The 17,633-nt window shown below is 39.3% G+C and overlaps 1 protein-coding gene across 2 annotated transcripts in view; it reads right to left on the bottom strand.

Annotated features, from left to right (window-relative positions):
* fstl5 (follistatin-like 5) overlaps positions 1-17,633 on the bottom strand; it is a 279,655-nt gene that overhangs the window by 29,835 nt on the left and 232,187 nt on the right. For both annotated transcript variants that reach the window (XM_015951097.3, XM_015951089.3), the window contains 2 exons: positions 12,307-12,468; positions 10,802-10,936 (listed from right to left, as the gene is read on the bottom strand). In XM_015951097.3, the coding sequence (XP_015806583.1) occupies positions 10,802-10,936; positions 12,307-12,468 (297 nt within the window). The remainder of the gene's footprint in view (positions 1-10,801; positions 10,937-12,306; positions 12,469-17,633) is intronic.

Here is a 17,633-nt window from a genome sequence, read left to right as displayed (position 1 = left end):
TTGGCGGAAAGTGTCACAAAGCTTTGGGAAGACGTTGGTGTGGAGCAGTGTTTCTCATCTTGGCACTGGGGCACAGGAAAATGCAGGACTTTCTTCTAAGCATTCAGCTAATTTTCCCATTTACAGCTTCCCCTAAATCAGAATATATAAAGCAGAGCAGAGTTTCATTGCAAAACCTTTTTGATAAAATGGAATAAAGAAAAGAAGTCCCATTTGGGAAAAAGAATCAGTCTAAAGCTCAGATAAAGGCAGGAAATGGGTCTTTACATAACCTTTATATTGCAGATAATTGAAGGTTTAAAATGAGCAACACAAGACAAAACAATATCTTGTTTAAAACTGTAAATTATTCAAAATGACTGCCAGCACTCTGATGTGAAGGAGTATATCCATTTAGGACAACTATAACAACTTGTGTGAGGGATTTATTGGCTTAGTGATGTAACTGTGTAGATAGTCCTTTCTAAATGGGAGTATAACAGAACAAGCAACAATATAGCAATATTTACAATACTGCACATTACATTTTTACATTTTAAACCCTTAGCATTCCAGCGTCCCGCCTATGGGACAAAACCCCATTTGTGTTCATTATATCTGGAAATTTAAGGGGTTGTTAAACCACCCTTCATCTTCCTTAGGGTTGGGCATGGAATAACTCTGTTTTTCCCATAATCGTTCAAATTTTTTAACTTAAATTCCTAGTTTTGATTCCAGTCCGCCAAGTGGAAGAGGAATCTGTGGCCAATCTCCATGAAAAAAATGTGACCTCCAAATTCTGATCATCGCCTTTCAGAACCAATCATACCAGTTGTCTGTCGCTCCCAGTCTGTGGCCTGTAGAGACCCTGGGCTTGTTCGAGATGAGCCAGTTCTGCGCAGATTCGATCACAAGTGATTGGCGCGCAGTGCATGCCGGTTAGATTTGTGTCCGACTTGACGCCGACTTGCTCTGACATCATGCATACGTAGATTTTGGAGCAAGGCGCTGCAGTTGCTCTCCACAGAGGATGTGTTTCAGCTGCTAACAGGCACCAGAATTAAAATAAATAATTAAACAAGTATGAACGCTAAAGCGATATCTTCATCCATCATCACCCGCGAGCTACACATGTAGGGAAATCTGTCTGACTTTAACGCCGGCTTTCAGCCACTCCCCCGATGCGTCCGTCTGCTCTCATCTGTTTTCTAGGTGAGGTGCTGCTCAACTCGAACAAGCCCCCTGACTGCAGCCTCACATCTCCTCCCTATCTTCCCTCATACCTGGCGTACACAAACCCGTCTGCTGACTCAATGAGAGTGATGAAGTGATGTATATTTTGCATCCTACAACAAAACAATATCTTGTTTAAAACTGTAAATTATTCAAAAAGACTGCCAGCACTCTGATGTGAAGGAGTAAATCCTACAACAAAAAATATGGCGCGGAGGAAGCTCGTTGTGCATCAACACAGTGGGTTTAATACAAGTTTTAAGATTGTCCAGGTGGTGTGAGGTGAGCTTTTAAGTTTCAGTTTCTCATTTGACTTGTTGCTGCAGCATGGAGACATCCTGGACATGATCATCCTGAGAGTTTCAGGTGAAAACAGCTGAAACTTTCTAGTTATGTTGAAGACATTTTGTCTTACCCTAGAGGCTTATTCAGTTACCAGACTTGGGTTGTGGTCAGAAACAAACACACTGATTGTGCTGCAAGTTGTTTTATTTATTTTTATCTTGAAAATATATTTTTGTCTAAAATAAGGTGACGTTATTGTTGAATTAAAATTCATTTTGAAGTTCAAATTATTTCATCCATGGTTAGCTGGCTCATTTAAAACTTGTAATGTTTTTAGATCCTGCCTCTTGAAAGAATCAGAATCGGTAATCAATAGGAACTGGAATCAAAACCGGAATTGTTCAAATTCTTAGGTTTTTTTCCTGGATTCAATAATTCTTGTGATCTTTTAAAATTATCATCATCAACAAGTCTCCAGACTTTCTGAATAGTGGAGTTTGGCTGCTATTTATTTACATTTAGTCTATTTCACTTACATGACTTTTGCTCCACAGTATCCAGTAGGTGGGAGAGATTTGTTACTACACCGCTACTTGGGAGGAGTTAGACCCAATCCCAATACCCACCCTGCGGTCTTCAGCAGCTGCACTTGCAGAAAGTGCGCAGTGACCCCGGGTTTCCACGGGAGCCGTCAGCAGCACATTACTGCAGCAGCACGTCTTGCTCGCGTAAGCTGCTGCTTGGCCCTTCCCACGAGACGCGAAGCAGCAGGGGAGCAGCTGTCACCGACCAAGCACGAAGTCACACGAGTGACTTCGTCAGTAAACACAACAACAAGCAGGAGAAAACTACAACATGGCTCCAAAATGTTTGTGTTTTTATGTTCTGTCCGTTTTATAATCGCCAATACGGACCTGAAAAACAAAGGAGACCGCTAGCTAGGTGATAACTTCTCACGGGGCCGCACAGTTAGTAACTGTTTTTAAAGTAAAGCGACCGGAAAGCAGTACGTTCTTTATTCTGAAAATCTCGGGAGCTTCTCTCCATTTCCGCGTCCGATTTCCTGTCTTTCCTTCCCCAAAAATGTCGAACTTGACCCGTTTCAGAGGCGTCGCGCGTAGAAAATAGAACCGGCGCGTAAAGGCCGCGACATGCTGCTCCTGAGACGCGGCCGACTCGCGCTGCTGACGGCTCCAGTGGAAAAAGTTCTGTTGACCACAGCGGTTCCTATCAGCAGCTATGACGTGCTGCTGCAGTAACGTGCTGCTGTGGAAAGCCGGGGTAAGGCTTGGAGTGTGTGGTACACAAGTGTGTAAATAATTGCCGAATTGAGACAGAGAGCATTGGGTAATTGACCACAAAGCATGCTGGGATGCTGGTCACTGTTATACTTTGAAAGTTGTTAATAAAGTTTTTTTTAATTAAACCAAACAATTATTTGAAATACATTTACATTCATTGCTGCTTTGTCTACAACCTTAAGAGCATCAACTAATCATCCTAAAATGAATTATAATTCATTCTGGTGGACAATTTAAATATGCAACAATAACTGCTAAACTAAAAAAAAATTAAAAATAGATAGATAGAAAATAAGAAACCTATGTTGTTGGTGAAGTACTGTGACTTTCTGGTACGAGACATGAAATGATGCATAAAGCAGAAAGACTAAAGATACAAATGATTGCGTTGAGCTTTGCAGATCCTCTGACACTGCAGAAATAATTGGCACATTGTGAGGGGCAGATATTTATGCCAGTTTAGCAGCAGACTGTCAGAGATGGATGGTGTTATGCCTGCTGGTGACAGCCTCCGTTAAAGAAACCTCGAAACAGTGAATGCTCAGGTTTTCCAAAACAACAAAGTGTTTGGACTACTGTGAGTGTGGGAAACCATTCAGGGATTTTTCAGTAAAAAAGGAAGGTTTTGACCTTCAGGCTCCTAAGTGTTGAAGTCAGCTTCAGAAGATCACTCAAGCCTCGAGGATCTCTCTTCATCTACTAACCGTTAATCTTTTGACAGACAGCACAGTTCGTTATTCACAGCTCTCACTTCTTGGAACCTTTGAATAAGAAGCCTACGGCAGGTCATTAACAATGATTTCACAGAGAAGATCATTACTTTCCAGGAAGTTGGATATCTAATGCATCTCCAAGTACAATTATGGTATGTCATTTGAATCCATTTCAAATCAGCGCACTAAGATCAAGGCCAGTCTCCTTTTTACTACATGGCCGCCAGCTTCTCATTGTTGGTGGGATCACGGGTATCAAGCTTATAGTTGAAAGTGTCCTAGATTCTAATTCTTTTAGGCACAAGCCAGTCATATTAATGGTTATATGTGAGCGTACGCACAGTTTCATTGGATATATGATTTATTTTTCTGCCTTCTTGGCCTTTGTGTGAAACCAGACGCTGCTCTACATGGGAGAATAAACTGAGTCAGTGACTGTAAAGAGCCTCTTGGGTCACGACGTGATCTGTGCCATATGGAGCTAATCTGCATTCACACTCTTGATGTACTTGAGTGTTTGAGTTTGAAGGAAGATTCAGATTTGTGGTTTAAGTGAGACACACAGATGCTGGAAGCTTGATTTTTGATTGAATTCTTGCAGCCTCATTTGATAAAAGCACTGAGTAAATTAGACACGGCACTGAAGAAGGTCTGCTTAGGTTTACATTAAGGCCTTCATATATAGCTTCAGTGGCAAATTGTTCTTCTGATTGATTTCCGGTTACACGCTAGCATCAGAGCTATATTCAACACCTGTGCAATATGGATGCACATTTTTTATGCTGTTTCTTCTTGGAAACTCAATTTTCTCTTTTTGTTCATTTTTTGAGTGCTGAAGGTTTTGGTACACTAAGGTTTGGTTCACTAAGCGTATGTGCTGCCTTTTCCCCACTGCGGGACCAATAAAGTCGATTTTATTCAATTAAGAAAACATTTACTGATGAGCAAAATCATTAGAACCACATGATGTATATTCACTTTTTGCTGCCCAAACATGCAAGCATCACTGAGCTTTTGGTCCACAGAACCTCAGAAAAACATTAATATTGTCAGCATGTGAAATGTTTCCTGTGTATTGTGTTCACATATCCTCCCTAAAAAATAGACAAAGAAGAATCTTTGCTATTATTATCTTTTGTGGTCTTCCTCACCAGGCTGAAGAAGTGGATGTAACTTTTGCACACACTGACTCGCTGCCACTTTTCACAGGAAGAGAAACCAGGACGTTAACGCGGTCTACTCGGCAAGTGAAAAACTCTAAAGATGAAAGTTAGTGCCAGGTTTCACAAACTCCTGAGACTGTCGAGGTGTTTCTAAAGATAAAGGTCAGTGAGGAGCCATCGGCAGTGAGATACTGAGACAAGGTTAAAGATCCTCGAAATTGAGGCAGGAGGATGTGGGCAGAGCAGGTGAAATCCACGATGAAAGAAGCTTGAGGTTGAAGCCTTTTTTTCTAACCTGCAACCCTATTTATTTATTTCCAATGCTGAGTAACTGGGATTAAATTACTGAATTACTGAATGAGTTTGAATAAAATGTTTAAATGCTTGGTCAGGTTACCCTGACAAGGAATGCACTGAACGAACATTGGGTTGATTTTTTAATACCAGACAAATAATCAGTTATATGCTATTGCAATTTTTATTTTATCTTCTTTGTAAACCTGGAACACATTTCTTTGGTCTGTGTTTTCCTAATGCTTTGCTCTAATTCTCCTGCTGTGTGGGATGCTAGTACCAAAAAACAATGCCTAGAATTTGTTTTGCATTAAACTTTGTTGCATTGATGTACAGTAACAAATTACTTTTCACTTGATTGACTGAAATAAGTACTGTTTTGTGTATAAATTACTTTTAAAGTAGTTTTTCTTAGGATCCATGCTTCTTAATGAGTATATCTTTCTTAAAGTTCATAAGTATATGGATACATATAATAAAAGTATATTTAAAAAAGACGAGACATTACACACTGCAAGCACCAACAGTGACTGGGTCTGCTCCTCACTACACTCTGTATTCATTTAGTGGATAAAGGTAAACATGTATAATTCAGTGGATTTTTTTCTTTTAGGTGAAAATTGATTAAAATCACACATCAGCTAATTATGAATCAGGTGTTTGGTTTATAATTGTTTCTGAAATTTATTAAATGCAGTTCCAGTAAATTTACAACTTGTTAAATATGAAAAGGCATCAATTTATAAACCGCCAAATGAGTCCAGCTGTTCAGAGAAGGAGCTCCATGAGATTCACTCATAACCCTAATGAGGTAATTACTAAAAGCGAAAGTCATTTGAGACTGCTTATCTACAGGACAGAAACATAGAAACATACCACAGAGCAGTTTGTACATGAAGATGCAAGCTAATAAAGTCACAGTTGGCAGGCAATAACAGTCCTTAATGTTGTCTTCACCTGTGACTTTCTGCATAGCATTGCAGTAATTGAGCTTGTGAAAGCAGGCAAGCAAAAACTGCTTGGATAATCGATAATACCAACACGGCTGAGGGCATCCGTGTTTCTGTAAACACAGGTCCCACACGCAATGTCACTGCATCTTTATGGGCGGTGATGTTGCAGAACCTAAAACCCTGGTTGTCTCCGTCTACAAGCAAATCCTGACAACTGAGAATTCGCAGATCTCCACCTCAGTCACAATTTTTAAAGACATGTTTTTGGTGGCGTTTATTTTCACTTTAATGTGGATGACAGGTCAAGCTGTCAAGCTTCAGAAACTATCTTTGTTTTGTGGGATACCCAGCTATGTGTGTATAAAATAGGATAGCTGGGTTCCCACTTGCTGCTGTCAAAAAAAAAAAGAGTAATTAGGTAACTTTTACTCAGAGTACACTTTTGTTACTTTGTTATGCAGGCCAATATTTTACCAGACTACCTGTACTTGAGTACAGACTGTTAGTACTTTTTACATCTTTTGTAGGACATACCAGAATCTCAAATGAATACATATCCATGAACACTCATTCATACCTCGTCAGCCTGCAGTTACTCAAAAAACAAAACTATTTTTGCAATACCAGCTGCCCGTTAAAATTTTTAATATCCATTGAGAAAATTGCTCAGGTAAAACCAGCTACAGTGTTCACGGACACGTTTTGTGTCTGATTAAGTTTGCTGTGTAAACAGTGAACATCAGAGTAAAGACGAGCAGCTCAGGGTCTCAAAGCCACTCTGTTCCAGCCTGAAATACAGATGTAGTGACAACAGCTGGTAGCTTCTCTAGAAAACAATGCCAGTACACCTCGTTACATGGGAGCCCAGCAGAAATATGCTTCTATCTGCTTTAGCTTATCAAATACCAACCAACACAAATGTCGGATCTGAGCCCTGCAGCCTGTTCACAGACTTCATGAGTTTTGCGTTTGTTTTAAACTAACGTGCATCTGCAAGCATACACTAGAACTGACTTGTGCATTCTACTTTCATAGTTTGCCATCATATTTCTGCTGCCAGTTTAGGCAATTTAGTTGGGTTTTACCCCATCAGCCGTTTGACATTTGCAGTTTTTTTGCAAGATGACAAGTCAGAAATGATCCAATTTGATTGAAAACTGTTTTCTTGATGTTGAAAACAACTTTAAATCCTAACTAGAGAATTATTTAGACATGTATTTGACTTGAAATTATTTATTTCATTTAACTAATCACACTTCGGTTGAACAATCTCATTGTCTTTCTGTTCTTGTTACCCTGGAGTTTTACACCAAATGGTTCCATGGGGTGTGAGCTAGAGTCGACACCAACTAGCAACATTTATTTTAGCTGTGAAAATGCATCAGGATGAACTCTGATTTGCTAATTTTTAAAGCAATAAGAGAAAATGTACATATCTTCAAAAAATGCCACCTGTGATCAAAGTGTATCCATCTAATATAAATGCCAATGAACATGTTAAGATCAGTGTTCTGTAAAGATTTATAAGCACAGAAAATTAATCCATACATACAAGTTGTTACTAAACTGTGGGATTAGTGAGAAAAGAACACAGTAGTATACAAATACGATCAGCTGATAATTAGTTGTTAATTTTTTTACACTTGACTTGATACCTTTGTTGCTTTTACATGTATAAAATCTGATATTCACTCTAGCTATCCCAAAATGTCCTAAACCAAATATTTTCAATTCATACTTTGTTTTTAATTTTCTTCTTGGTACTAAATCCAATTAGAGCTAACGTTTGCACAGATTTGATTCTGCCAGGTGTTAATTCAATCCAAAGACCAGAGGCCATTCCTGTTATAATGTAGCTAAAAACCTATCAAAGCACATCAATAAGAGCCACAGTTGTGCTCCTTCATTTCCTTTTCTCACAGCTGCCCTAAGAAACTCTAAACAAACTACATCAATAACATCCACAGTGTTCTGCTGCAGTCAAACAACAACAAATTACTGAACAGTTTCTACACTGCCCTGCAAATAAGCACAAGCTTGAGCCTGAGATGGTTTTAGAGCTGAAGTTATTAGCCGATTGGCATTTGTTAACAGAAAAATAATTCTAGATTTATCCTCAGAGCTTATGAGGTGTGGTGACGACAGCAGTGTGTACAAATATTACACGGATTAATGTGTCAGCTGATTTTTTTGCCATTTTTAAATAATCCACATTGGACTCTGATGACACTGTTACATAAATAATAAAGTTCATCCTTTTCTGTCTTGTTCTTTTGTCTTAATAATCTGTATGTTATTCTTAATAAATGTTTAAAAAAACTACAATCAGCTGCTCAATGGGACTTTAAACACGCTAAAAGAATCATTTAGATTCTTTAAAAAAATGACATTTAGAGGATTCCTTTTAAGCTAAATGTCAGGATGTATATTTCTGAGAGCAGAGGAGTGGGGTTTAGCCGTTGACGGCTGCAGGCAGTGTGAGCTGACACCCGATATTAGCCTCAGGCTCATAGAAACAGCAGTTTCAAGAGAGAGAGGGGTAGAAAAATAGTCAGCTTCCATTTGCTCTTTTAACAATTTTCTAGATGCGGTAGGTGAAATTCAGAGGAAAACTAGAACAGGTCAGGTATTCAGTCTGTCAAATATTCAGGGCAAAGAACACCATGTGTATTAGAATCTGTTTATTCTCTCCTTCATAACGCAGTAGTACAACCATGTCTGCTCATCCCGACACTCCTTTAAAGTCGTGTCTTGTGGGGTTACTCACTCCAAAAGTGGGTCTACCATATCTAACTCTGAGCATCATTCTGGCTCACAGCAGTTCTTCAAAAGCTTTAAAGCACATGGGTAACTTCTGACCTCAGTAAGCAGCATCTCTGATGCCCGGCAGCCAGGGCAGAGGAAGGAATCACATCTGAAGATGTTAGACCTGGCACAGGTCTGGGACACAACACGTGATGTGTGACCTGACTGTAAAGATGTTGCAACTAGGAACCTTAATTACCCAAAGGGTAAAAATCAGCCTCACAGCACACTAACAAGTGGCGGTATGCCCTAAAGAACAATTCTGACATTTTTAAGAAGGTCAAAGTTAATTACGTGCGGTTCTTCTCATGGGGAAAGAACAAAGGGAGATTGTTTGTGGAGAAATGCTTCCAAATATAAATAAGGTTACTCATGTTACAAACTTGGTCTTATAAAATCAGATAATTAATCTCAAAGAACACCTGATCCCTGAAGGTTGGTCAAAAAAAATAATAATTAAAAAAATCCCATGTGCACAAAAAATACATGGTAGTCAGAGATAATTAGTCAAATATTTAAAAAAAAAAAGCAAGTCACAAAAACATAATAAATCCATTAGCAATCTGGACAATAGAGAATTTATTTAGTATCAAGGAATTTATTGATTTTGCATTTTCTCTCAAAAAAAGTTCACTCAAACAGGGTTGGGCGTCGTTTGAATTTGAACGATTCTGATTCCAATTGCTCATTTCGATTCTGGTTCATATCGATTCCTGATTCCGGTTCTTTCAAGGGGCAGGGTCCAAAAGCATTACAAACAGGGTTGACTTAATAATAATAATAATAATAATAATAATAATAATAATAATAATAATAATAATAATGCTGCAGCATGTAGGCTACATGCCGCAGCAACGATTCAGTTAAAGGGAAACTGACTGCTGTCAAAAACAATCTAACAGATTTAAAACATTAAAACTCTCAACAGACTAAATAGTTCAAAAATTAATAAAAATCTCACAACCTATGTGATTATTATTTATTTATATATTATCTCGATTGGCTCCAACTGGGTATGCCCACGTCAGTCGTCCACCACAGAGAAAGGCTGATCTAGCATGATGACTTTAATTATTTTACAGGTTATTTGCTCAGCCTTTGTGATTAGAGAGTAGCTGCGTTTGACTGTTGATGCTCCGTGCTTTTATTTCTGCAGTGAGCCAAACTCACCTTGCGCCACCCAGTTTGTTCTTTAAAACTTGTAATAAATCCACTGAGTTTACACATTTAAACGAGCTTCCTCTGTGCCGTATTTTTTGTTGCGGGATGCAAACTTTACATCAGTCTCACGGAGAAAGTTTGGCAGATGCATTAGTCCACATCTTTGCAATTTTAGGTCAAACTCCTCATCGCGCAGGTGCGCAGTTTGGGTGGGTGGGCACGATGCTGCTCACACTGGATTTCTGAGCAGCAGAGGAGTGACAAACAGCTGGTGTGATCGGCTCCGAAAGGCGTTGTTTAGAATTTGCAGATCATATATTTTTTTTCAGAGATATACCGCAGATTGTACTTCCGGTCGGCAGCCTGAGAATCAAAACTAGGAATCGAAATAAAAATATTTGAACGATTCTGGGAAAAACTGACGGTCCTGGTGCCAATCGATGCTCGATGCCCAACCCTACTCAGAAATTGTTTCAATTGTTTAATTATTAGCATGCTCTCTTTTGCTTTGGTCAATCTCTCAGTTTCAACTGGAAATGTTTGACTTGGAAACAGAGATTACGGAAACATTCTAAATAGTTAAAAAAGCACAGACATCATCATCATCATTCCATCCCAAAATAACCGAAAAAAAAACTAGGATAATAATAAGTCTCACTTTGGTCATGAATCATTAAAAAATTTATGACTATCTAAATATGTAATCCATTACTTTGTTCTGTCGTCGTCTGCTGCCCCCGGATAAACAGAAGTGATACCACCAACAAAGGCAAACTCTGATGATGACTAGAGGCCTTAGTCGAAATGAGTCAGGTAAAAAAACTATTTTTTTTCTAAAATGTGCAAAAAAAAGAACAAAATATTGGATTATGAAGTTAAACACAGAATGAATGTACACAAAAACATCTACATACGTGTTTTACGAGCTGAGTCCTCCACAAACAAAGAAGAGATGTCCTCGTCAACGCCTACCTCGTTTTTTGCGATGCAGGTGTACGCACCTGTGTCTTCAAAGTGCACGTTGCTAATGTGCACCTCACTTCCATTAGCTTTGGAGAACAACAATGAAAAAGACAAAATAAATTAAGCAAGTTGTCGTTCCTGTTTTATTACCGGTTTTATCAAAATGTAACAGCATTTGGAGGAGGAACAAAGAGCTTGTTTCATGGACACTTAAGACTGAAGTTCATAAGAACAATGAGGCTAATTTGGGAGGTTCTGTGAGTGCTGAACGGGTCACTGGTTTATACAGTTTGGTTTTTAGATTTTGTTTTAAAGTAGCAACTCAAAATGCAAAAAGGTTACAGGAATCAATGCTTTCCTCAAATTAAAAAAACAAAACAATATACTTCAGTCGAACTACCACCTGTTGAGAGGACAGACTTCCTATCCCTTCTTTTATAGATCTGACTAAAAACGTAGTTTACCTGGTAACCTATGGCCTGCATTACATCCATCATATAAAATAAACGCCCGTTAAAGTAAAAGCACAGATAGAAAAAGGAACACACTGGATTCATTTGTGTTTGTATTAGAAAATATTCATGCTAACTACAATAGTAGCATAAGAAAACATTAAAGGAGTAGTTTACTCATTTCATCAATACATTTGCAGTGGTCTCTAGTAGAAATTAATGCCTTACAGGTAGAACTCGGGGCACAAAAAAAGCCCTGGCCAGGCAGGACCAAATCTGCAACATCAGAATTGTGCTTCAATCGGGAGGATCTGGAGCCTTTTTTCCCGATATTTAAACATCTAGCCTCAGATTGGATAAAAACATCGTGGCTCTACGTCTAACACTGTTTGCTCGGGGACATGGATGTTTCATCTCCACAAATAACAAGCCTGGAGGAGCTTCTGCCGTGTGAGTGAGTTGCTAATGCTAACAGTTAGCTTCTGTTCACCAAGACATTCTCTGCTGATTCTGAATGCTAAAACACCATGCTTACCAGTCGTGAGTCAATATGGGTAAGTCCAACTCACAGTGTAACGTAGCATACTCAGGCTTTTCAAATCCTAGATTTTCACCATCTATTTTCTATTAGAAGCTAATGCAGGAGATAGGTGTAAAAGACTGTTGTTCAGCCTGCATTAAAAACTCTGAGTGACAGATTATAATCAGGGATAACCATTAAGATGTTAAAAAATTTTTATTCAGTCAACCACACCTTTAATTAAACAGCAAAATAGGCATTATTAAAGCAATGAATAAAAACAAGATGGGCAGTACTTATTGTGTATTTAGCATGTTCAGCCTTGTTTCCATCATGTTCCTTCAAATCATTTGGAGTCTTATTGTTTATTCATTTTCTACGTTTTTATATTTTCCTTTGAAACCACCGTCTGCAGCTGTGACAGCAGAACTGAAAGAATAAAAAGGCCCAAGCAGTCAACATTGTAATGGTAATGAGTTGTTACCTTGCAAGGTGAGCTGTTTGGACAGCTTGGTTTTAATGTCCATGCCATTCTTAAGCCAGGACAGTTGGGGACTGGGGATGCCCTCAGCGTAGCAGCGCAGGCTGGCCGTGACACCTGGCTCTCTTGCTTGGCTCTCTGGGTGAACTCGGATGACTGGTGGAACTGGGAGGCAAAACAAGAACAGGATTGATTCACAGAGGCCTAAGTGTTGCTCCACTCCTCATCGTTGTTTAGTATCACTGGTCGAGCAAGAAGTCCTGAACTCGTGACTTTGCATTAGCGTATGCCATCTAATGGTTCAAGTGCATTTGCAGTGCTCCTAAAACATCTTTAGGTAAGGTTAATGCATTCCAACAAAGCAAACAGAAAGACAAATAAGGGAGTAAACTGTTGCTCTGATGCTATCTATTTGCTCGATAGCTATTGATTTTTTTAACCTTTTGTCAGAAGGTAGATAAGATACAAGCAGGAACAAAAAGAAACCCAAAAAAACCTAAATGACCTTCTTCCCGGCAAACTTCTTAAAATGACTTTACACGTGTCTGTGCAGTGTTCCAGCATTTTGTGGTTTACCCTGAAGCAAAAACAAAATCAAACAAGCATTCTTCATACTGTACTTCCGAAGACCACAGATTAACATAAATCAATAATCCACAAAAATAGATAAAAAATATGCATTTATGCATTGGCTGAGGATATGCCATAAGTTTTGTGCTAAACCCTCAGGCTATACTCACAAGATTCCTGGTCAAGAAAACATGAGAAATATCAAAATAATGAATTTGAATAATCCTTTCGAGGAGAATGCTTTTCTCTAAATACCATGGCGGTGATAAAACCCTCAAAAGAAAAGTTTATCCCAGCAAATTGTGTCTGAAACTTGGACAGTGACAATGAAAAGCGCACACACTTATTTTAAAAAGAACCATAACTTGTTCCACAACAACGTATCAAATATAATCATGACAACCTGGCAGCAATCTAAATAAGGACATTCAAAATCCCATTATCTTGTTTGGAGCAATCCCTTTTAAACCTCAGTGGCCCAAATCACTGCCCTCCTTTTTATTTTTCCTTTTCTGAAACACTTCAGAGACATGAGCAGAGGATGGAGACAAGAGTTTTGGCATACGTAGGGAAGGCAGACACGCTGTTGAGACCATTTCCTGTGGGTACATGAATGGAGGAAGTCTTTACTCAGCCAGGTGAGGGAAAAGACTGTAGATTTCTGCCATGGCCATCTGGTAATCACTGCACACTGGGGTTTTGGAGTTCACATCATCCTCACTGCCAACACAGTCTACTGAGGGCCACGAGGGTTCTTAACTCCAGTGTCTTACCAATCAAAGTCACACAGGCTCTTCAGTTACATCGATGCCTCTCGGCGGTAACAACACTGCTTGAATAGAACCAATGGAGGTAATAACTTTGTGGTCTTCAGGGTGTAGATAATCATTCACATTTATTATCCTAACAGTCAGACAGTTAGCTAATGCCTGTCGAACCTATGTGAATTTAGGTCTGATCATTCTTTTATAAATCAATGCTTTTTGAATTTACAGTCTAAACTCACTAACTCACTCACACCTAAGGACAACTAACTTTACACTCATTTTCTTTGACAGTGGGAGGAAACCAAAATACTTGGATGAAATCCACAAACAAATAAATGAGAAAAGGCAAACTCCACACAGCAACACTACAGCTGAAAATTCAAACCTGCGATCTTCTTGCTGCGAGGTACCAGCGACAACAATTATGCATCATGCTGCCAAACCATACCCAGGTAAGAAAATAAGTTAAAAATAAATAAATGAATAAATAAAAACAAGAAAGACAGAAGACAGTGGTGAAAAAAAACAATGAAACAGTAGTTGTAATTTCCAACACACACACACACACACACACACACACACACACACACACACACAGCTTCCTGGGCGTTTTATAGGTGGGGGTCTATGCTCCCCCTCCACTGAGCGCCCTGACAGTGTGGAAGACCTGATGCTGCCGGGACAGACGGCTCCTCTGATGGCGTTTCCTTGCGTTACCATACTTGGCTCATCTGGACTCAGCCTAATATAATTTTTACTTGTGTGTGTGTGTGTGTGTGCATGTGCTTGCATATGTTTGTTAATGTTTTTAACCTGTTATGGGAATCTGGGGTCATTTTGTAAAGTACTTTGAATCACACTTTGTTTGAAAAGCGCTTTAGAAACAAATTTGATTGATTGATTGATTGAAACCCTCCTTAAAAGGTTAGTACTACAACAGGGTCCCATTCTTCAAAACAAGTTAATGCTGGGGAATTTCGTTTGACTGACTGTGGTTAAAAAACAAAAACAAAAATATATATATATAAATAAAAACTACAAAAAAATACACTCATCTCCTTTTGTACATATTTCTTTATGCAGCTTGAATTTCAATTGCTCAATGCAGCTCACTGAATTATTTAATTCTCCTCAAAAATAGAAAGGAAAAAAATGGAAGCAAGCCAGTGCAGCAACTCTACCAAACAGAAAAGTGCTACCTAAAACGTTGAATTGTGCCATTAAGGTAACTGGAAGTTAGATCTAATACATGTAATTAAGTTCAAAACAAATTTAGCGGACCTCAGGAGAATAGGGATAACGGTTAGTTTAGCATACGCACCATTTTCTACAAAGAGCAAGCATCTAGAGAGCTTGTGTTTTCATAACCTCCTGAGAACCAACTGTTTGTTTGATGTGATTGTTTTTTACATCTCCACCAGCAATTTAGGATTGGTAGGACCTCACAAACATCAAAAACACAAGCATTGTTTTTGAATATTTACTAGTTCATTGATTTCTTAAGACAAAAAAAGAAAATTAATAAATAAAGTTAAATGTGATTTTCAAAATTGTAAAAAAAGAACAGGTCTAAGTCTAACAGTGTAGTTCCCAGGTGCCGAACTCCAGTCCTCGAGGGCCGCTTTCCCACATGTTGGTGTTCTCTTTTTCAACACACCTGATTTCAATCAGCAGGTGATTACCAACCTTCTGGAGAGTTTGATGAGCTGCTGCACTGAATCAACTGTGTTGGAACAGGGAAACAGAAAGATGCAGGACTGGAGTTTGACACAGATCAAAAATTTTTAGGTTGCCCTAATTTTTCCAGTTATTTATTGCAGGTTTTCAAGTCCACTGAATAGCTTGAAATGGTACAAAGTTAAGTGGTGAACTGCCAGATGTTAAAAAAGGTAAGGTTACTCAGAACGGAAAAATGATGTACATTTCAGAATTATACAAAACGGCCTTTTTCAGGGAACACCGCTATTCTGCAGCAATGGAGGTTGATCAAGCCTTGAAAGCCGGTGCTACTAATTCCAAAGGTGTTACAACTTTTCTGGATTACTTACAACCCCCTCTTTCTGCATAAAATCAGTGTTGGAACATACTGTGGTACCATACCCTTGTGAGCATCAGTACTGCAGATAATTGTATGTTGCTACAAAAAATGGTGGGAAAAAGGTAATTAACAATAGAAAAGAGACAGACCATCATAACACTTAAAAATGTGGGTCTATCCTACAGAGAAATTGCAAGAAAAGTCAAGGTGTCAGTGAGTGCAGTTTCCTTCACCATGAAAAGGCACTCAGAAACTGGGGCGAAGTCTGACAGGAAAAGGTCTGGCAGACCCAAAGCCACAACTGCATCAGAGGACATGTTTCTGAGAGTCAAGAGTTTGTGTGATAGGCGGCTCACAGGACAAAAGCTTCAAGCACAGCTTAATAGTGGTCGTAGTAAGCAAGTCTCAGTTTCAACTGTGAAGAGAAGGCTTCGACCTACAGGTTTGACTGGACGAGTTCCGGCAAGAAAGCCACTGCTAAGACGTCAGAACAAGAGAAAGAGGCTTGCCTGGGCCATGAAACACCGCCATTGGACTACTGAAAACTAGAAGAAGGTATTATGGACTGATTAATCCAAATTTGAAATCTTCTGTTCATCACGCAGGATCTTTGTATGCCGTCGAGTAGGTGAAAGGATGGTTCCACAGTGTGTGGCATCGACTGTCAAACATGGAGGAGGAAGTGTGATGGTGTGGTGCTGTTTTGCTGGATCCAGGGTCGGTGACTTGTACAGAGTGAGAGGCACCCTGAACCAAAATGGCTACCACAGCATTGTCCAACGCCATGCAGTACCCCCTGGTATGCGCCTAGTTGGCCAGGGGTTCATCCTACAGCAAGATAATGACCCAAAAAGTATATATACTTGCATGCATAAAAGAACAATAGAGCTCCTGGAGTTGACGTCACTTCTCCCAGCATGCAACAGTTCAAATCGAAACGGCGCCATATTGGCAGGCAGAAGGCCGCAGCTGGACTATTTGTTATTGTCAGAAAACTCAATCAAACAGGAAATATGGTGGATTCCTGTTGTGCCCCAGGATGCAGAACAGACACGGACGACATAAGGAATGAGCCATCTACAGGATTCCCCAAGATCAGGAGCGCCACAAACGTTGGATCATTGTAATAAAATGCACTAGTGACCAGGCTAAAATGATAAATACCCCCAAGAGTAAAGGTTTTTGCTTATGCTGCGACAAATTCCTATCAGGTACTTAAACCAACGTTTCCTCAACTGTGTATGGTATTTATTTTAAATGCTTTTATTACGATTCTTAGTGGGCTTCCTAAACTTATTTTGGCGTGTCTTTTTCTGTCTTATTACACATAGCAATAAGTAAACATCATGTAAAACGTTGCCTCGTGAGTTCTGCTTGCTGCCGTTTACGTGTTTTATGATCACAGCAATTAACCGGCTAAGCTGTATTTAATTTTTAAGCAATGGTTGATCAATTGTCAGATCACACATAAAAAGCACTTTGGATTGCCATTATCTGTGTCACCGAGACAGATCTCAGACAGATCCTGAGATGCTCCTGCCTGACATATTTATTTTATTCACGGAAAAAAAATCAGACTAGTGATTTCTCTTGGTGTTCAGTTTATACATTCAAACAGCACAGCACTCTATTTAAACTACTTACATGTAAATCTGTTATTTGTCCATCCATTTTCATCCGTTTATCTGGAGTCGGGTTGCGGGAGCAGTAGCGTCGAGAGGCCTAGACTTGCCTCTCTCCAGCCACTTGGGCCAGTTCCTCCGGGGGAATCCCAAGGGGTTCCCCAGCCAGGTCCGGTAAGAAGTCCACTCCGACAGCTTCTGGCGTTTTTAAAAAGTATCCCAGGGGCACGGTAAGGGTCGGACATGTTTAGTCTATTTAATTTCTGACTATATAAAATGATTTTTTCTGTTTTAAAGTGTGAAGTAAACTCCGACGAAGGAAAATCCAAGCCG

This window comes from Nothobranchius furzeri, chromosome 1, assembly GCF_043380555.1.
Source record: "Nothobranchius furzeri strain GRZ-AD chromosome 1, NfurGRZ-RIMD1, whole genome shotgun sequence".
NCBI lineage: Eukaryota > Metazoa > Chordata > Actinopteri > Cyprinodontiformes > Nothobranchiidae > Nothobranchius > Nothobranchius furzeri.
Note: the sequence above shows the minus strand (reverse complement) of the source record. Positions and strands in the feature narration are given on the sequence as shown.